The sequence below is a fragment of the Lygodium microphyllum genome, chromosome 7 (assembly GCF_053477565.2).
Source record: "Lygodium microphyllum isolate KBCC chromosome 7, Lygodium_microphyllum_v1.1.10, whole genome shotgun sequence".
Taxonomy (NCBI): Eukaryota; Viridiplantae; Streptophyta; class Polypodiopsida; order Schizaeales; family Lygodiaceae; genus Lygodium; species Lygodium microphyllum.
The window spans coordinates 122,021,745-122,044,237 of record NC_141141.1 but is presented as its reverse complement, the minus strand read 5'-3'; the positions used below and the strand labels follow the sequence as shown (position 1 = coordinate 122,044,237).

Sequence of the window (22,493 nt, the reverse complement as noted above, 5' to 3'; positions counted from 1 at the left end):
CTAGCGTTAGGGGGGGCACACGGACTAGCCATCCTCAACGGTCTCGACAAATGGCCCGGGTCGGATGCCCTCACATGCTTCCCACACAAACACGCGGCCAATTGCATCAGACGGGGGGCACATGGAGCACCCACACAGAAACTAGGAGCAAGCACAGTGGACTATATCCTCGGCCCTCTATCACTTATCCCCGACATCCAATCCTTTAAAATATCACCTCGCCCACTCGCAGTGGCTGCCGACCATGCCTACCTGCAATTTGACATAACCTGCAGGTATGACCTAACCCCCCTAGCAACAAGCAATCCCCCAAGATTCCCCAGGTACCACTTTACCAGGCTAACTGCGAGCGCATACTCCGACCATCTCTATTGGAGCCTGCAGGAAATGGACCCCCACGCACCCCTGGAGGAGGTCACAACACAGTTGGCGGACACACTACACATCTCGGCTGCCGAATACTTCCCCCAGACACCCCCCCAACTCCACCCCTCCGAACAAGAATGTCCCACAGAATAGCTGGTACGACGCAAAGTGCAAGGAAACCCGGCTCCGTCTTCAACAGGACGAAGCACGGGGGGTACACATGCATAAACAGGCACGCTTGATCTTCCGTCGTCTAGTGCGACGGAAGAAACGAGTCTACCTCTCCAAAGTGGAACACGAATTCTACCAGCTATTCTTAGAACAGGACAGCAAAGAGGCATGGAAGGCGTTTCAGGAACCCTGAGCCCAGACGCCCATCACCTCCCCGGACACTTGACACGCATATGCAACCTCACTATACCAAGTACCCAAGCAGCCCCAGCTACCCCGGCCCCCAGGGAGCAGACCCAGATCATCCACATTCTTCAGCACGGGGCGGGTTCGAGACGCCATTGATAGACTCCAAAATGGCCATGCCCAAGACCACGAAGGCTTGGTAGCAGAGCATTTGACCCATGCTAGAGACATACTGGCACCTCTCCTGGCACAAATGTTCAACAGAGCCCTATGCGAAGGCTTCCCTGCCAGCTGGTCAGCCAACACCATAATACCTATCTTGAAGGCCGGAGACCCCATGGTCCCCACGAACTACCGAACAGTCATGGTTGGCCATGTACTAGCCAAGCTCTATGGATCCATACTGGACCACGAGCTGAGCAAGTGGGCAGAGCAACACCAACATCGGGCGGCAGGTCAAGCAGGGTTTAGGAGGGGGTTCTGCACCCTTGACCATATCCTCACACTGAGAGCCATCATAGAGGAGGGCAAAGCACATGGAAGACGGGTGTACTGCTGCTTGGAGGACTTCCGCAAGGCCTTCGATATAGTCCCACGAGCGAGGCTCATGCAGAGACTACAGGAACTAGAGGTACCAACCGAAATGCGATGGGGGATACTGGCACTATACGAATCGGTAACGGGCCGAGTTCGGGCACCAGGAGGGCTGTCAAAGGAGATAACCAGCACCATCGGAGTCAAGCAGGGATGCCCACTCTCACCCACCCTATTTGGCCTCTACATTGATGAGATCTCAAAGTACATAGATCGATTGGACGAGGAGGGATCCAGCTTGGGAGGGACACTGATACCCATCTTACTATACACGGACGACATAGTCCTCATCTCCAGCACACCCGAAGGGCTACAGCGCCAACTGGACGCACTCCAGGCCTTCTGCCAAGACAAAGACCTAACTGTGAACCTGGGGAAAACCAAGGTCATGGTGTTCAACACGTCAACCCAATGGCTCCAACAGTCGGTACCCCCCTTCACATACGGCGAAGAGACCGTGGACGTGGTCCCAAGAAACGTCTATCTGGGGATTACATTCTCTGGACCGAGATTTACCCTGAGAAAAGCTGCAGAAGATAGACTAACCCGAGGCTATGCAGCCCTCGGGTCAATGGAGAACCAATGTGCCCGCATACAGTTCCAAGAACCCCGGACAAAGCTCTAGCTTTTTGACACCTTGGTCACACCAGCCCTCCTGTACGGGGCTCCCATATGGGGGTCCAATCTCTACCACACGCGGAGGGCCCCACAGGATCAGCCACTGCCTAAGGAGGCCACCTATGAGGGATGGGAGCAGATGGAGAGACCCTTAATACTTATGATCTCACGGATGATCCGAAGCAAGCCCTCCGTACCACATGAGATCATCCGCGTAGAGCTGGGGGCACCGCCCCTCGTGGCTGATGCCCTCTTCCAGGCCGTGACCTTCTTGCGCGGAATATGGGACCTGCCCTGGCACCGGTACCCTAGACTCGCCCTGAAGTCATCCAAACAGCTAGCAACACAAGGGGACACTGAGTGCTTGTATGCCCGAACAGAGACCTAGCTACGGCTCCATGGCCTGCACATGGACCACCTCCCCCCACTACAATACAGCCTAGACTGCCCACACCTGGAGCTCAACCGAGAGGAGGTAAATAGCATCATCAGAATGGACATCATCCAGACAGACACAGCCAGGACATGGGTGACCCCCACGTCGGAACTAGGAACCAAGAAGACTTTCTACCGAGAGCACTTCCTGCACGTCTCCCCGGATGGCTTCATCACCCACCCAAGCTACATGGACACACACCCGTCTCACGGGGTCAGAAGTACCATCGGACAAATCCGCACGTCCTCACACGAACTACGGGTCAAAACGGGCAGATACGAGGCCAACCCCCTCCCCCCAAAAGACCGAATCTGTCAGCTCTGCCATCTCCAGCCAGAGACAGAGGAACACTATATCTGTAGATGCCCAGGGTACTACGAAATCCGAGGACGCTTCCATTGCCTATTCAACGAAGGATTCGGACCACTCTCCAAGGTGATGGAATTCAAAGACCAGAGATGTCTAGGGCTCTTTCTACTGGAAATACGATGCCACAGAGACCACCTCCTACGAACCACGAAGCAAAGACAAGGAGCCACCAACCAACGCACACTCAACGAATTCTACCAAATACCAGCTACCCTCCCCACCACCGAGCCCCCACCAGCCCAACCGGCCTCCCGACCCTGGGGGACCACCTTAGAAATAGCCACAGCGAGAGGCAAAGCCCGGCGCCCACGCCTCACCGGCCCCTGTCCCCATAGAAGACACACGTCGAAGATACAAGGGATACTACACCGCCATCAGAGGGCCCTACCCCGCCGCTTTAGTCTCTCCATACTAGACCGCCCCATGCGGGACATCCTAGGATGAACACCCCAGGAGCAGTTCCACACCGCACTTGGAGTACCTCTAGATTGTATCTAGTCTAGATATCATTTTGTACCTACTCAATTTAGTTCAACATAGCATAAACGTTAGCTTCACTGGGACTTTTGAAACCTCCCAAACATTTTGTATGCAACATTTTGGTCTCATAGGCCAACTTGGCTTGTTGTAGACGTTAATATAACTTTATTCTTTCTTTCTTCTCTCTCTCTCTCTCTCTCTCTCTCTCTCTCTCTCTCTCTCTCTCTCTCTCTCTCTCTCTCTCTCTCTCTCTCTCTCTTTGTGTAAAAGGTAATTGTATTAATTCTGAAAAAAGGTACAAGTTTACATGATTACAAGATACACGATGGCTGTAAGCCACCGTATGTAAACTGTCAGTACAAAACCCGAACAGAGATACACAGGTCATGGCAAGGACACTGTGGAAATTGCCATATGCCAAGGAAGTAAGTATTCCCGAGGGAGCAAGTCAGAGTGCCGAATGAGATCTATCTACCAAAGTAGGAGGCCTTTAAGCCTGGCAATGTGTCCCGGAACAGTAGATGCTGAATCAAAAAGAAAGGCATTCCGAGTGGTCCAATGGTGCCAGCATCCCCAATATCTAAGAAAATGGAACAAGATCTTCATATGCAATTGTGGCGGTGTGGGGTATTTTGGGCATACAAAAACCCAATCGAAAGGGCTCAGCGAGAAACCAACCACCGCTCGCCAAACCGCTGATAAGAGCGACCAGATATTCTTAGCGAGAGGGCAAGAGATAAATCGATGACGGGCCAATTCCACCGTAGTGGTGCAGAAGAAACAATTGATGTTAGAGATTCGACGCTTGGAAAGGGCCGAGACAAGAGGAAAACCACCAATCATTACCCTACAAAGAAAGACCTTGCATTTGAGAGGTGTCTTGTTCACCCAGCCCTCCATCACAGTTGCCTTCCACCATGATTGAGATTTCCGCAACCCCCATACAGTATTAGCTTTAGTAACCAGCCATTGATGATCTTTAATCAGAAGATGGTACACCTGGTTAGCCGAGGCCGTTTCCAAATTCAACCGACCTGCCAGGACCCAGTCCTGCCAAGGGCAATCCACAGCAAGGGCAGGGAAGGGTTGCGTGCTCTAGAGCACTGACAAAAGCTGTTCCCATAAATCATGGTATCCACGAGGGATTCGGAAAAGCCTCCTGGCAGTACGAAACGATATGACAACATTACGACGGGCAAGGGTGGCATCTACAACTGAAGTCAATCCCAAACGGGCCATGCGGTTAAATTTTGGTCTGAGCTCATGTTTGCCTTCCCATGAAAGTAATCGCGAGGCTGCCAACAATCTCTCTCTCTCTCTCTCTCTCTCTCTCTCTCTCTCTCTCTCTCTCTCTCTCGGACAAATGGTGACAAACGAAGCTGGTCACGAATGATGTTGGTAAGCTTTGACAAATGAAGCTGGTGACAAATGGTCTAAGGACTCATAACTAAATAATGAAGCTTCTGATGAATGGTCTAAGGATTCATGATTGATGAAGCTTACATTTGCACATTTGATTAATTTTTAATCAAATGCTAAGCAAAGCAATAAAATTTCACATCCTCATGACATCATGTATATCTATGGTTTGATGCAATGAGCCAAATTGTATGTGAGGACTTCCCTATAAGCTGGTCAAACAATATTATAATTCCGCTCTTTAAAGAGTGAAGATCCTTTGATCCCTAGCAACTACAAGACTATTATGGTCAGCCATACTTCGGGCAAGATATATGGATCTATACTGGAGCATGAACTCAGTTGAGCGGGCTGAGATGAAAGGAAAGAGAGCACAAGGACAGGCAGGTTTCAGATGTGGATATATCACACTAGACCATATCTTCACACTAAGAGCCATTATCGAGGAGGGTCAAACTCAAGACAAGAGGATCGACCTGCACAATTACATAATCGACATTGAGGACCTGGTGTCTAAGAAGTGCCCACTCACCACCAGTCCACACCAACCCCTGCTCCTATTACTGATAACTTTAAGCAGTTTTGTCTTATCTCCCCTGTAAATCCGTTAAGTGTTTTAAGCGAGTCTTGACTGCCCCGATCTAACTAGCATGCATACAGCCCACACAGTATTACAGTGGCAGAACCCTGATAGCAGAGATAAACAAGGGAATTCAAAACAGATTTTTTCCACTCAAACTCACCAGGGAATATAACTGAAGCTCTGTCCAGAGGCCACAGCTTCCCTCTATCAATCAAGAGAAGTTGTTGAGTGATCCCATCAGGCAAAACCTGCAAGCATAAGAGGTCAATGAATTCTTTAAGTTTGCAGCATCGCCAAAATTCCATGGTAAATCAAATTTCAATAAACTTGACTAACCAATTTTTTCCACCAAGATAAGAAGTGTCTAATACAACCAATCCAGCCATAAATATTAAACACCACTAGGGTAAAATGATAAATCACTAAGGCCTGCCATCTAATTTAAGAACTTAACAAAAGCTGGAAGGATCAATTCCAAGAGTGCACTTCATATATGTAAGATTTGCAAGCTGATGGCTCCTTTCTTTGGCAAAGACTGCAGCTGTCCTCAAGACAACTGCATCCATCCTTAAAGAACATGACTGAACCCCCCACTAGGATAGCCACCCTGCCACCCTCCCTGTCCAGCCTGCTTTTGGTGCTGCCCACCCCCCTACTAGCAAGCCAGCATACCACCTCATCCTTCCACTGCACCACAGTTAACATTTTTCATATGCCTACACACGAGTATGAAAGTATGAAAAATGCATGTTTCACCAGTATTGTTAGAACCATGCGTGACCTGAAAATTTCACATGCTTTGCTACTAGTATACATTTAATTAACCACATTTTTCCATGATGCACACATGCTAAAACACACATACAAATCTGAAAACTTGATAAAATTACAGCTAAAACATTGAAATTGGACATCTTCGGGGGGAGGGGCTGCTGGGGTCAGATTCTGAGCACCTAGGACTTTTCTTTTGAAGTCATGGGACAAGTATGTTACAAATCACATACTTCAGTTTTTCCAAACATTTGCAAATGTTTGTTTGCTCAAACATACACTTATGAATAAAACTATGCAGTGCATCATCTCAGCCGTTTTAACTAGGAGAAGATTTTGGACATTGTCTCCTTTTAAAGGTTTCAAATTGCTGAAACACCCTCAGATATATTTGCTCTCCTTCCTCAACGCCAGAGATCTTCTATGTGGGCCAACATAGGCTCTGTCTCTATCATTTTCCTTTCTTCTTAAGTCTCAAGGATCTTTAGGTTCCTGGACCTTCTCCTTATGCAATCCCACTATGTTAAGGAGCCCTAGGCTGAGACCCATACATCAGCATAAAGGGACTATATCTAATGGAAGAGAGCTTGCCACCATTATATGTAAACTTTTCTATAGATAAGACAAAGTAAGTACTCTTCCCAAACAGTTTGGCTTTTACTTATATACACATGAAGCATATCTTCTAGGATTTGGTTAGCCCTTTCACTTTGCCTTTCAGTTTGTGAATGATCTACCAGACTCATGTTAACTTTAGTGTCCGGTTTCCTAAATGCACCTGTCCAAAAGTGACAACTAAACCTTCTATCCCAATAAATAACAACATTTTCCAGTGGGCCATACTATCTGTACAAGATCTCTACAAACAATCTAGCTAGTTTTGGAGTTTTAATATCAAACAAGGTCAGAATAAACCTAGCCATTTCGGTCAACCTATCCACAATTACTGGCACAAAGTCATGCCCCTTCTATGTTGGAGGTGATCCAACAATAAAATCCATGGAGACTCTCTCATTTTCCTGAAGGAACTTCTAAAGGTTGGAGAAAACCTGGCCTCAGTATTTCAGCTTTATTGACCTAACACTTATCACAAACAATTACATAATCTAGGACATTGTTCTACATTCCAGCCCAATAAAATTGCCTCTTAAAAGACTTCGTCTTGTTAACTGCTAGAAGTCCCACACTAGAACTCTCACAACTCACACGAAATATCTGACTATCATGAGTCCCAAGGTAACAGCAAAACATTTCACATTTCACACTTCAAATATTTCACCCCCAAAATGTTGCATTTCAGCATGAAACATTTAACCCCTGGATTGATCCCTAGTGAAATGCCAAATGAAATGACAAAGTAACACATTTAGAATGCACATATTTGACATTTTTTTAAAGAATTGTTCATTTCCCTTAGATTGGAACAGGGAGGCAAAAAGTTGCATAGTGAAATGTTTCATTATTGAAACGTGTTTCACATTTCACTCTTGCTGAAACATGTTTCCTATTTACCGTGAGATTCACAATACTCATGAAGTTTCTGACATCGAAGATCTTGATCTTTTGAGACACATAATCTACCTCTGGAGCAAAAATTTTCCACTTGAACATCCCTTGATGTTCCTTCCTAGCTGGCGGCCCTTTCATTTGCATCCCCATTTTAAATAGTATCCCGTACCTCTGAATATGCCGAATCAACTTCACATTTCCCTCTAATGGATTAAAACAGATCAGAAGTGAATGGAGCAAAATCCGATTTCTTTATCATAGTATCATACTAAGGGAATCTGCAACGATATCGTATTCCCTGTTACTACACTCTACTCTGTAATACAAAGAATTTGGCTCATCTAGATATACTGCAGTCCTTGTTTATGATTGCAAAAACACTTTTAAATTGAGCCTTTTGGGAATAGTTTCCCTCAGTATCTACATATCGCAACCCCAATGTCAAAATAGATCAGCTCTGCAGTTCATAATATAATTTACAGAACAAGCATGGGGCAATCCCTTCCGTACAGCACAGCACTAGTTTCTGAATGGCATAACAAGAAGCCACATTGCTCAGGTGTAGGTAATGATTTTGCCCACGTTCCAAAAGTGGAAAATCATATGTGATTTTATTTTGAGAAATAAATATCATACCTCAAATTTGAAGTCAACAGAATTCATGTGAGCATACTTCCATTTCAGAAGCCCTTCATTTGCACGTGCACTATATGGATCATCCCAGCCCTGCATTGAACACAGACGTTGCGGTCAGCAGTGTAAAATGTTGCAGTAAAGCTCCCACAATAATCCTATAAAATCAGAGAGAAGGGAGGATCATGAGAACCTGGAAAATCAGCCCATCTGCTTCATGAGGAAGCTTAGGAATAAAATCACGCAATAATTTCTCTGTTGTTGACAACAGCCAAAACTCCTTCCGCCGCACCTGCAAAGAACACATGATGTGAACCAGACCATTGCATGTCAATTCAAACTAATCATTCGTCCGCAATACACAAGAACTCACCCTAAAAGCTTCCATATCGTAATTATACAATCTATTACTTTGAGCATCCTGGGTGCGTGGATCAACAATCTCTGACTTTATTCGTTTCCACCTCTCACTGAAGGGCAGCTGCTTACAAGGGAAGGAACTCAAGTGACTCGGTATAGAAACACAATTGGGTTACACCATAGGTTAAACAAAGCTGGTTGATTATTACAGAAAACAAAATAAACAAAAACATGGCACTTATTACATAGCAAAGAAGACAAAACTAACCAAAAATGCATTCATCGTCACTTACATTTGTTACTAGAAAACAAAGGGTAGTAATTTGTCTCACTATTCAAAATACAAGTGAAAAAAGAAATGAAACAAGGGGGGAGAGGGTCCTTTTTACATGTTTTCAGTTTTCCCTTTTCTCTCTTCTTTTTGCTCGGGGAGGGGTTTATGATGATCTTCTATCAATAGTAATTCATTCAAGACTTCAACAAACAAATCATCTTTTAGATTTTTCTTTGACCCACTAAACAATCGAATTATGGAAGAGCTTAAGAAGCCTCTCAAAACCTCCATGGGGAAATGGAGGAAAAGGATGTGGGGGCTATTTTCCCTCTCTATGTGTTCTTCTAGGATATGAGAAAGAAAAATTGCCAGCCATGTTGACAGAAGTGGAAAGTGTCAATGGTATGAGAGCCAAATACATTAAATTGAAATGGGGAGTGTTTGCACGTGAATGTTTTGCTTGCACACATCATCAGAAAGCCTGCCATCAGTGTTGCCTTGATGGTACTACTACTACTCATGATGCAACAGGGACTACCATTACACATGACACAGCAATGCATGATGATGCAAAGGCCATGCAAGGTGTTTGAGAATGGATGTCAAAATCAACACTTTTCATTGTATATAACATGTTAATGCACCAATAAAATGTTCCATACAATGCATCTGCATACAGTGTGTTTGCAAGAGCACAATGAGCATACTAAAATGCAAAGTATACTGCTCTTGATTCAGTGTAACTAGGCATATAGCCAATCACTCTTATGGATTCTTGTTTCTCTACCACGACTATCTTGTTACTCACCAAAGCAGCCTTCTCATCTCATGCTCTTGCTTTGTACACACTTGCCAATATTGAGCTTAACAGGAGTGCAAAGAGCAATATCTGTAATGAAGCCTGATCTTGTTTTCAAGATACAGCTCTGTTTCAGCCTGATATTAGATGTCCACCTGGCACCATCTTCCAAGGCAATTATGACATGTCTATAGAAAGGGATACAGGCTAAAATGCCAGAGTTTTGCAATAGTTCACAAAAGCAATAGACTATGCAACCATACAAGCTACACCCAGAAAAAAGGATTGTCCAGAAAAAGGGATTGTTTCCCAGACAGAGAAACCAATCTGTAGGTGGCTACAACATGTGAGGATTTAAAGAGATAAGTGAGATCACTGTGCATTAGCTACATCACAGGAATGTTCTGTATGATACTATGGGTTTCAATCAGTGAGGTCAAAGCCAGTTTTTAGATCAAGATTGACTGCATTTCAAATCAAGATGAGCACAAACCTGCACTAGTGACTCATTGTTTAACATCATAATGTCATATATCAAATATCGTCTCTTCAGCTGACCGGTTTCAGGTATTCTGTCAATCACCATTTCACCATCCAATAGTGTACCGTGCTGTGTTTCTGTAAGTGAACTCTGCATAATAGAGCATTATATTGTTATAACACTTACATAGATGAGAGGAAATCCAACACATGAAACAGAAGATTTGTTCCTACCCTCCTGGGAAAGCGCAGCTGAACCCTTCGAAAACTGAACCTCCTATCTACTAAATAACAACCATCACGTCTAATGAACATCATGTAGCGGGTTCCATCTGCTTTCCAAGTCACATAATAATAGCGTTGCCTCAGCAGCTGCAAATTAGAACTGTGCAGAGGACATGCAAATTTTAATCAAGATACAAAATTTTGTTCTTATCACAGGAAGGAAAATTCGATTACAAAGCAGGTGATCAAGTTCATATACTTTATACTTCAGAAGGAAAGATGCAGATGCCTGTTTAGGGAGACAGGTTGAGATCCAGGAAATTGGTATGGTCCACGACTTTGAGGCTGTCCACGTGATAATGCAAAACCAAGTAACACAATGAGTTTTATCCCTACAATGCACTCACAGAAAAAATGGCCAATGCCACAATCAAGGTGCACCACAAACAGAAAAGGCAATAGGACATATAGCAAGTGGAATTTCTACTTACTACATCATGTAAGAAAACCTATTCACAATAAGCACTTAAGTAACAAGACAACAACAAAAATTGAACCAAGCTGATGCACTTGAGTTGCCTTACTAAGCCCACATGAAGACCTTTATAGCATGCTTTCTGCAGCTCATACTGTTGCATCTCTGGAATTGCATCCCCCAAGACATCATCATTAGTCATAGTTTCCTCAGCCACACCCTGCAGATCCAGAGATGACGGAAAGTGAACAGCCAAATCAACAAAATCACCAGCCTACATACTCCTACAAGAAACAAGGCTTTTTTATCACAATAGATGAGTCTTAGATTCAACTCCTAGAGACAGACTCTCTAACAATGATTCAATTTGTTTCACATGCCTCGCTGTTTCACACCATGTGTTACGTTTGCTAGTTGAAAAAAGATAACCTCTCTCCATACATATGTACAGCTTGTCTATGGCCAACTGTCAATCCCTTCAGTGCACATCCAAGTCATGCATGCCTCACCAACTGCGACTGTAGCTGGTGCTTCACTGTCCTCTATCTCTGCATCCTCTTATCCCCTCGCCATCACTCCCCACATAGAGCACAAGTTCACTACCACAACCTTCCTCCTCTCCTGCCTTGCCCACAACCTGTAGATTGACACAGGCTAGTCACCCTCCCTTCCATCCCATTGGATAACCAGGCAACCACCTCATGTGCTTGCAGCCATCATCCTCAGCTGCCAGGCATGCACTGTCACATTTGTTGTTGCTCATTTCTCCTGAAGTGGCCCTCTAGAGTTTTGTCAAAGTATCAATTTTGCAACTGTGATTTGTACGGCATGCACACAACAGCAACAGAACAGCTAGCTGCTGTCCCCAAGCTTTGCACAGAATCCTCAATGATGAGTAGCTCTGCTCCATGAGAGCTATGCAACAGGAATCCTAACTGCAGTATTCAGTAAGAAATTGTACACCCACTGTATGACTGCTTCTCTTTACATAAGCATCCCACATTGCAAAGATCATACTACAAGAGAGGCACCATAATCTTCCCCAACCCAGCCAGACCTTGGTCATACATGGCAGTTTGTGCAAGTTGTTCTGTACCTTTCAAGGTGGGCATATTCTATACCCATGAGTCCAGGGATAGAGGATAGAAACGTAAAACTGAAGTCCATTTACAAACTTGCGTTAAACAAAGAAAGCAAGAAGTTGCAAGAAAATAGCAAAACTGATCATAAATCCATACTTTGATTGCATTTTCCAGGCTCCTAAGCATTACTCAGAGATACATGGCATGTACTTGGGCTTGTATCAAAATGTGTAATGAGAGAATTGGAGGGGAGAGTCTTACTGTAATCATTATACCTTCATCTATTCCAAACCTTGGCTATCAGTCCAATAAATTGCAAAAGAAAGAAATAGATCAACCCTTATGGTACATTAGGATTGAATAATCCAGACATTAGGATGAAGACTCGGGCCGTAGCAACCTACTTTCTGGCATGTACAACAGATATAGATCAACCCTTATGGTACATTAGGATTGAATACTCCAGACATTAGGATGAAGACTCGGGCCTTAGCAACCTACTTTCTGGCATGTACAACAGTAGTTACAATAGTTACCCATAACAACCCCTGTAACATACAACAGTAGTTACAGTAGTTACCCATAACAACCCCCATAACATCCTTATGTTTGTGTGTAAAGAAAGTTTCCAAGTTATTCCACTGAAAAATCATGATATTCATGATTTGGTTTGATACATGCATGTAGGCCAACTCAGTAATTTCTAAATAATCTAACAGTTAACCGGAAATACTAGTGTCCTAAACTTACTAACAGCGTCTGATTAAAGTATTTCACCTCAAGTGCAGCCATAATGCCTCCATCACTCTCCCCATCATCATCTTCTTCACCAGCAGCTTCGCCATTCAAATCAACCCCTGCTAATCTTTTCCATTCAGGTGTTGAAGGGCACACCACATCATCAGACCTTCTCTCGTTGTAAAATGCAAAAAGTTTGTCAATGTACTCTTGTTTGTATATACCAGGAGGCCTTGCCAAAGAAAACTGCTTCAAAGCCTGTCAAAAATAATTTGAAATGGTTAGCATTAAGGCCAAGAGTCAAGTATGCAAAATATAAATTCATCCATCAAAACAAAGGAACTCATCATCACTTCCAAAAAGTTAAGTAAAATCTGGACTAGTTATTTTTGCCAGGATGACGACATGACACACACCATGTTTGGGCAGAATGGTCAGTTGGACCTCTACCAGTTCTTGCTTATACCAGATCTATGGAGAACAGATGGGCTACTCCAGTTGCACCATTGTCATGGCTATTATTATCAGACTGCAGGATATAATTTATTATTTCAGTAACGCCAGTCATTTAGTGCCCCTCATGAGCCAGGTTTACAGCCTGTACTTAGGCACTTCACACCACATTCATTGTACACATATGATTAGAGTCACTCTAGCACTCATCCAAGATACGATACCTTGCTGTTTCCCATATACAGCCATATCCTGCCGTTGTGCATCACACACGAGCTCTCAGAAACATCTATTATGCACATTGTCCAATCAAATTCAGTATTCCCTTCTTTATTTGTGCCAAGGTCATGAGGATAAGTGGATGCAGGTATAAGCTTCCTTTTTCAGTACTTCACATGAAGGATTATTCTCAAGGTAACAAGTACTGGTTCAGAGAGAGTTTCCTGCTGCACTATGCTACCTCTTTTTTTGCCAAAAAGATATGCCTAACTGTACACATTATATTAGCTAGTACTAGAATGTTACAGGTAGTAATAAAGCCAAAGACATTGGAAGCCAAAGATTCAGATTCAAGAACAAGTTCAGGGTGCTAGGAAGAAGAACGAAGACACCAATGGGCCTGATCAGATTTCCTAGGATCAAATGGATTTTGATATCTTGAACTAATGGTTGCACACTGCATGAATTAGCCACAACCCCATCCAGACTTCATTGTGCATCAAATCAAAAGGAATCCTTCCAAACACCACAAGGCTAAAGCTTTTAGCTTTGCCACACACCCCAACCCCCGGCAGGCATGGTGCCCAAGAAAAAAACCCAAAAAAAAAGGGAACGGAACTTAACTTTAAAAAATCTTGAGGGGGCATAGCCAACATCAACACTCTACAACACAAATCTGACCACTTCCACAACAAACAATTCTTTAGATGCCAAGATGGACGGTTTGAAGAACTAGAAAGATGTCATATACCTCCTTTCCAAGGATCTCTTAGGAGTTGGTCCCCAGCTTCACCCTTGATGACACTTCATGCAAGATGTCCAACGGCCATCTTGACTATATCTACTGATGTAATCCAAAGGAGACAACCTCCACGGCACATTCAAGCATGGTAGACATCCCTCTTCATTGTCCCACATCCTCTTGTCTCCTATGGTTGTGGTGGACAAATCACCTCTCCAACAAGTGTTCTCCCTCCTCATGAAACTCTTGCAACTTTTCTTGCATGATTCATCTACTTTCTTTCTCTTTCATTCTGAATCAAATCCCAAACTCAACACCAATGAATCCCTTTTCCTATCCTTGTTGTTTCCACATGTACATCTAGTGCCCCCGGAACACTCCCCCCCCCAAGGGTGCCCTTTTCTCCTCCACAATAGTAGAACCCCAGAGAGGATAACCCACCATAGAAACCTCTCAAAAAAATTTGGCTTCTAGGCCAAGAAATAGCCTCAACTCTTATGATAATCTCATAATTCAACAAGAAGAGAGCCATGCAATGAGAAAGTATATATGGTCCAAAAAAAAAACGGAACAAAGTCTAAATGCTAGAGGAGACATGGAAGATAGCCTTGGGAATACCTACCAATGTTCATTGTGCTCAAAGCAAGTCTTGCAAATGCCCTTGGAATCCTTCAACAGAGGTAGACCTAAAACAACCAAGTAACAATTAAGGAGGCTCCATCGTGGAAAAGAAAAATCGTCATGTCTATGATCCCAAAGCATAAAATGTTAGGTGGTAGAGGGACCCATTCTCTACTCATTAATGGTTGCCAATCATTGTTGGGTGTAAAGTCCCTTCGTCACTTTGTAAAGGTATACGGGTGTGAACACACCCTTATTTGTACCCTAACATATAAACACATTCTTTATTCTTTGTGTATCATCACAATTTGGTACACCTATCTCTGCGTTCACTCTCTCTCACTCTCAACACTACTGTTCGCACTTCTGTCTCACACTCCCATTGTGCACTCTTCCCTTCAAACTCATATCAGAGCTACAGCTAAGGTATGCACACTTCCTGAAGTCCATGAATGTCAGCTCCAGCTCATCTGCGCGAAGAAACATCAGGCCAGGTCAGGTAAGGTCAGCATGAGTGCAGGCGACAACTTCCCTGGCAGTCAGCAGGTCAGGGGCAGAGCAGCGACAGGCCAGGGGCAGGTAACAACAGGTCACAAAGTTCAGCACATGTCATGCAGGTCAGTTGCAGGCAGCACAGGTCATGCACAGGCCAATTCGGCCCAGGGAGATCAGGCAACAGGTCAATGGCTGTGCACGTCACATTTTTCAGGGCAAATTCATCGTTTTTTTTTTAATACTTTTGCAAACAGCTCCCCCTAGTCACTGAGAGGGGTTCGCGGAAATAAGCACAATTCAGAGATTTGTGCCCAAAATTTGGGGTTTTTCCCAGATTTGATGCTATTCATGCATAACAATGACATTTCACCCCGGAAATTCAAAACATTGTGCACATTGGCTTTGCAAAATTTGGGGCTTTTCATATATCAGTGAAATTTTGCTCAGCTGAGCCGAATTTACTGACATTGGTGCACATTTGGACTTGACAAATTTGAGGCTATTGAAACTTTTTGTGAAATTTTGCTAAATTGGCTGGTTTTATGCTTTTGGGAACATGTATTAATGCAATTGCGCAGATTGGTCCGTAACATTTTGGGGCTTTTGCTGGAATTTGTGGATTTTGGAAAAATTGATGTGTGAAATGCACTTAGGGACATTACTCAAGCAATTTTGGTGTTGTAAGTAGTGCAATTTGAGTTTTTTATCTCCAACTTAAGAGATTTTGGAGAAATTGCAAAGAATTTTTTGGTGTTTTGGTGTATCAAAAGTTGATTCGAGCGCATGTGTATGTTGTATACATGTTAGCCAGCTATTATTGAGTTGACTATTGCTGAATATTCATGGTGCAGCAGTCTTAGAGATCAGTTGCAGATCTAGGATTATTGCAAATGTGATTTTTAGTGATATTGCTAAAGTGGGAGCCACCTGCTGGCACTAATGTATGCATGTAATATATGCTGAAATTTTAGTTATATTGCTGAAATTCATCCTTCCTACTGCAGTACTTGTATTTGGCACTCTCAGTAATACAGTGAAACTAAATTTTACTCTTATTTCGTGAATTTTGTGCTGAAATTAGCTGAATATTCAGTTTGTTGATTGCTGTCATAAATTATAGCATTGCTTTTTGGTGTATTGCTGAAAAATGGCAACTAATGCTTCTAATTGCAGTGATACTAAATCTCTCTTTGAAATCAAGAGGTTTGATGGTACTAGCTTTGATCTATGGAAGGACAGGATGCAAGGCATTTTGTTTCTCAAGGACTGTGATGATGCTCTCTTGGAAACTAAGCCTGTAGCTATGGTAGATAAGGATTGGGTTAGACTCAGCAAGGTCGTTACATACATTAAAATGCTTGCATCTAATGATGCACTTACAGACATTAAGCATCTTGATATGACTTATGCTATATGGAAAATTTTAATGAATACTTATGAAAATACAACTCCAGTGAATCAAGTGCATCTCATGCGCAAGCTTGTGAACATGGAGTTGGATGAGTCTAAGCCAGCATCTGAGCATTTGAGTGCTTTCACAAGGATTTTGAATCAGTTGCATGACTCTAGCTTGCCGGCCTTCAATGATAAACTGAAGCCTATTTTCTTGTTGGTGACTTTGCCTGATAGCTAGGAGTCTTTGCTAGTTTACTTAGAACGACCCATGAGGAGATCAGAAGAAAGTCCAGTGGAGAAAGCAATGGTTCAACCTACCATCTTAGAGGCAGGTCAGAGAAGAGGGGTCATGCAGCAAATAAAGGCAAAATTAGAAGTAAAAGCAAGGACAAATAGCAAGGTGTTACTTGCTATCAATGTGGGTGTAAAGGGCATAAAAAGCCTGATTTCCCATACTACAAGAAAGAGCAAGAAAGAGAGAAACAGCAAGGAAAGAAAACAAAGGATAACAAGAAAGATGATGACAACTCTTCCTGAAAAGAAGTTGCAAAGGCAACTATTGCATCTAGTGTGGTCATTGAAGAGCTCTTGACACTGAACAGATACTTGTTGCAACCTCATGTAATGATATAGATATTATGGCAGTAGCATGTGATATGCACATCACCAAAAAGGAGGTGATTGATGCCTTACTTTCAGCTCATGATGGGCTGTCCTAATCATGGATAACGGATAGCGGTGCCTCTTTTCATGTTACTCCCTCTTTGGAGTCATTTTCTAAATACACTACAAGTTGCCTAAGCAAGGTTTGCTTGGGCAACAACTACGCATGTAAGATAGAGGGTGTAGGTACCATTCACTTAGCCCTTGAAAGCAGCCAAGAGCTGATTTTACAAGATGTCCCAGCATTAAAAAAGTCTGCTATCAGTTCGCCAGCTTGATGCAATACGGTATTTTACTATCTTTGGTGGTGGACCTTGGAAAGTCCACAAGGGCTCTATGCTAATTGTTCAAGGCAACAAAAGGAGGACTTTGCATTATTTGCATTGTAAAGCATTACCTGTCAATTTCTTGGCTGTGGTGGTTGAAGTTCATTCACAGATGAAACTTTGGCACAAAAGACTTGGCCATATAAGCCACAAGGCCTTCAAGTTCTCCTCTTTAGGGAGATTGGATGTAAAAGGCTATGGTCTCGAATTCTGTAATGATTGCAAATATGGAAAACATATAAAGTCTCCTTATTACTCTGTTGTTGTTAAGAAGTCCAATGCTCTTGATTTAGTACACTCTGATATGTGCACTATGCTTGTTAATTCATATGACAGTGCACAATACTTTGTTACTTTTATTGGTGATTTCAGTAGAAAATCATGGGTGTATGTATTAAAGAGCAAAAAGGAAGTGTTACATGCTTTCAAAAGGTTTCATACTTTTTGTTACCACACAAAAAGGGCTTAAGTTAAAAGCTATAAGAACAGATAATGGAGGCAAGCATGTTTCAAATGAGTTTTAAAAGTTTTGTGAGCTGCATGGCATTAAGAGGTAGTTAACAGCTCCTTATAATCTTGCATCAAATGGTGTGGCTAAAAGATATAATCGCACACTTTGTGAGAGGGTCTGATGTATACTGACCACAACTAATCTCCCATACCAACTCTAGAGAGAGACTCTTAAAACTATAGTTCATGTATGCAATTGCTCTCCGATCGTGCATTGGAAAATGGCATTCCTAAAGAGTTTTAGTCTGGCAAACCTGCTTAATATGACCATTTGCATGTCTTTGGTTGTGATACCTTTGTGCGAATTCCTGTAGATCAGAGGACTAAACTAGATACGAGATCCATCAAGGGTATCTTCATGGAATATGGAGATGAGAAAGGGATGGATTATAGAGTTTGACTCCCTCACAGCAAGAAGATAGTACGAAGCTGAGACATAGTATTTAATGAGGTAAAGTTGCTAAAACATACTACACAAGATGACCTTGACAAAAAGAATGTCAAATTCACCATGAACAGCTAGTCATTCAGCAGCCATTAGATGAAAATTCTATTGCTTTTCATGCTGAAAATGAGCAACAACCCATTGTGCTACACTCAGAAGATGATGGACAACAAATAGATGCACAGATTGGAATAGGACAGCAAGAAGAACATGCTGAAAACAGGTTACAATAGCAACAGGTTACAGCAACAAGGAAATGCTGAAAATCAGCCACCTTGTGATGGTGTGCACATACCTGAGGAAGTAGGCCTATTGCCTGACAGTATAAATCATTGGATAAGAAGGTCTACACGGGTCAGAAGGCAACCAAAGAGATTTTAGCCATCTTTGGATTGCGTTTTTTTGTGTGATGTGTTGGGGGTAAAGGCACTTATGCCTAGTTGCCCGTGTATTACTACACTGAGAGTACCCGAGCTTGCACACTGCAAACGGAAGGCACCCATCAGTGTCACTTCATTCTTTATTCTTTCATTGACATTTGAATAAAGGAAAGGCTGGTCACACATTGTGACTGTTGGAGTTTCTACATCTTGAGTCTCTCTCTCTTGCTCTCTTGCTCCACCCGCCATAGCTTACACCTCTCTTGCTTTCGCTTGCTCGTGCTTCCACTTGGGCTTCTCCCTTCAACTGGTATTAGAGCCTTCTTCTACATGAGCTCGAGCTCAATCCAGCATTGCTTTAGCTCTCATTCGAGTTACCTACAACACGGTTTCACCATTGGCATCCATAGCTCCATCTCTTGAGGTTAATATTGAGCTCCCATTACCATAGGACTTCTCAGGACCTATTGGGGCTATCTCAAGGCATTCTCCTACATTGAGCTTATTTCGAGGAGTATTCAGCTCAATATTCAAGGCTGAAAATATAAAAACGTTTTTTCAGCTATGGCCATTTTCAAGCACTTATGCTTACTCAACCACTCCCCAGCATTGGATGATGAGGATTACTTTGTTTCCTTTGGGGATTCTTTTTAAAAGATCACCCGTTGGAACCTTGTTCTGGCACATGGTGCCAAGTCTAGCACTTTATATCCCCTAGTTGTATTTGGATCCGTAGATCATGTTTTGTCTATGGCTACAATTCCACATGTACCTCTTTGGTATCGTCACCTTTGGCACATGTCCTTAAAGGGAATGAAAATGCTTACTCGTTTGCAATATCTTCCGCCCCTTAACTATAAGTGTTTTGAGTCATGCCATCATTGTTCGTATGTCACGCAGGCATGTAGTACGCATAAGAAGTCTAGCATTCTACCATAGGTGAGCCTTTGACTCTTGTTCATTCTGATATCTGTAGACCTATATCTTGCCAATCGTTAGGAGGCGCAAAGTACTTTGTCACATTCATTGATGATTACTCACATAAGGTCTCGGCATATCCCATAAAACTGAAATCCGATTTTTTGGCTACCTTTCAACGTTGGCATGCCTTGGTTGAGAACCAGTCTGGGTATAGGCTGAAATGCCTACCGTTAGATAATGGGAGACAATATGTCTCTAAAGCCTTTGAACCGTTTTGTAATGAGAGGGGTATTAAGCATCAGTTGACCGCCCAGTACACCCCACCCCAAAATGGTATCTTTGAGTGAACATGACAATATAGGAAAGGGTCCATAGTATGCTTAGCTAAGCAAGCTTACCACAGCAATTTTGGGCTAAGCACTAACTACTGCCGTATACTTGATCAATCGATCTCCTTGCAGTACTATTAACTTTCATGTTGCAAAGGAGGTGTGGTCTAGAAAACCTCCCTCGTATGCTCATTTTTGTGTCTTTGGTTGTGAGGCTTTTTGCCATGTATCCAAGGACAAGCGCACAAAGTTGAATCCTAAGTTCGTGAAATGCATCCTTTTTGGTTACGGGCATGCAGGCGAGATGGCCTATCACCTATGGAATCCACATGCTCGAAAATTCATCCATAGCCATGATGTAGTTTTCCATGACGAAAAGATGTATAAGCAACCTGACTGGATAGTCGAGATACGTAGGGTTATATTTCAAGAGGAGCCTCCTTTTCCCGTACAACCAACTGGACAACCTGCAGCAACAGCTAATGCTCCAATGGCCCATGACCATGATGTCAGACAAAATGTGCAAGCTCCTCAGCCTGCTTTGAGACACTCTGCTAGAGTCAAACGTCATCCTAAGGAGTGTGAGCCCTCCGTTGATTATGTGATGGTGACAAATGCAAATGAGCCTCTCACTTATGATAAGGCCATACGCCGTGGTGATACCCACTCTTGGGAGAGAACCATGCAATCAAAGTTAGGCTCTTTACAGAAAAATCATACGTGGGAGTTGATTCCTTTGCCTGGTGGAAAGTGTGCATTGCCATGCAAGTGGATGTACAAGTTGAAGAGCATCCTTGGACACCCCAAGCCTCCTATAAGGCTAGATTGGTTACTAAGGGTTTTAAACAAAAGCATGGTATTGACTTCAAGGAAGTCTTTTCTCCTGTAGTCAAGATGACTACCCTACGCCTAGTACTAGCATTAGTTACTCAATTAGATCTAGATTTTTATCTGGTGGATGTTAAGGCCACTTTCTTACATAGGGACTTACATGAGGAGATTTATATAGCAACCTAAGGGCTTTGAGGAAAAAGGCAAGGAACACCTAGTGTGCAGATTGAGAAAGAGCCTTTATAGCCTTAAGCAAGCACCTAGAGAATAGTACCACAAGTTTGATACTTTTATGCATTCACAGGGCTATATACATAGTGATATGGATCCCTGTTTATACAGAAGAAGACTCGTGATGATAGCCTTTTGATTCTGGCACTCTATATGAATGACATGTTGATTGTTGGGAGAGCTCTTGATGAGCTGCATGCTCTAAAAAGTCCTCAAGAAGACCTTTGAGATGAAAGACATGGGACAAGCCTCACATATTCTTGGGATACGCATTACACGAGACTGCTCTCAAGGGCTCCTTAACTTGTCACAAAAGGAGTACATCTAGAAGGTTCTTGAGCGGTTTTGTATACAAGATATTAAGCATATCGCCTATCCTTTGTCTTCTCATATGAAGGTAAGCCATGCTAATTGTCCACAATCTGATGAGCACTACGGCCGAGATTGCCAAGATCCCTTATCCATCCACAGTGGGTAGTTTGATGCATGTGATGATAGCCACTCGTCCTAACATAGCTTTTGCAATGGGAGTTGTAGTACGCTATATGGCTACACTTGGCAAAAGACATTGGGATGCCATCAAGGGTATCATGAGGTACCTCAAGGTCACAATAGATATGTGCATATGTTATGGTGCCCAGAATACACGAGTTGTGGCGTACATTCACTCTAATTATGCACGACATGCAAACGGTAGAAAATCGACCTTTAGATATGGTTTTACCTTTGCTAGGGATGTTGTATCTTAGATATCCACGATGCAGAAATACATGACTCTCTCTACTACAAAGTCCGAGTATATTGCAGTCACTAAGGCTTGCAAGGAGGCTCTCTGGTTAGGCCATCTCGTGGGAAACCTTGATATGACTAACATGGTCCCTATATTATATAAAGAAATACTCTGACATGAAAACACAAATAACAATCGTACAACAAAGCATAGACTGATAAAAGAACACAATTAGGGTTAGGGTAACTCAAAGGCAATGAACACAGAAAATAATTGAAGTGATATAGCTGCTGAATATACAATGCTCATGCAACAAACACACTATGCAGTGAATGAATACTGAACCTCGAACTCCTGTATCTCAAGGATCAGGATAGGGGTGATGAGCTGAAGAGTGTGCCGTACTCCGAATGGATCCCAAATCACGGCAAGAAAACTTCCGGATGTCAAACACCAGCAAACGCAGCAGTGAGAAGTTGGATCTGATGCAGATAGCAGTGAAAAGAGAGAGACTAAAAAAAAGAGAAAAAACTGCTAAACACAAGCTGAACAATCTAGCGATAGCCTGCAAAAGCTGAGCAACCTGGAGAGAGGAAACTATGAAACACAAGCTACAGATGACATGGCAAGCAGT

The 22,493-nt window shown here is 43.0% G+C and overlaps 1 protein-coding gene across 1 annotated transcript in view; it reads right to left on the bottom strand.

The window, feature by feature from the left end:
• Nucleotides 1-22,493, bottom strand: part of LOC148033893 (uncharacterized) — a 112,146-nt gene that overhangs the window by 15,462 nt on the left and 74,191 nt on the right. The window contains exons 7-15 of the mRNA XM_087681884.1: nucleotides 12,608-12,826; nucleotides 10,858-10,968; nucleotides 10,563-10,618; nucleotides 10,283-10,433; nucleotides 10,062-10,199; nucleotides 8,509-8,616; nucleotides 8,329-8,427; nucleotides 8,139-8,228; nucleotides 5,383-5,470 (exon numbers count right to left, since the gene is read on the bottom strand). Coding sequence (XP_087538010.1) covers nucleotides 5,383-5,470; nucleotides 8,139-8,228; nucleotides 8,329-8,427; nucleotides 8,509-8,616; nucleotides 10,062-10,199; nucleotides 10,283-10,433; nucleotides 10,563-10,618; nucleotides 10,858-10,968; nucleotides 12,608-12,826 — 1,060 coding nt within the window. The remainder of the gene's footprint in view (nucleotides 1-5,382; nucleotides 5,471-8,138; nucleotides 8,229-8,328; nucleotides 8,428-8,508; nucleotides 8,617-10,061; nucleotides 10,200-10,282; nucleotides 10,434-10,562; nucleotides 10,619-10,857; nucleotides 10,969-12,607; nucleotides 12,827-22,493) is intronic.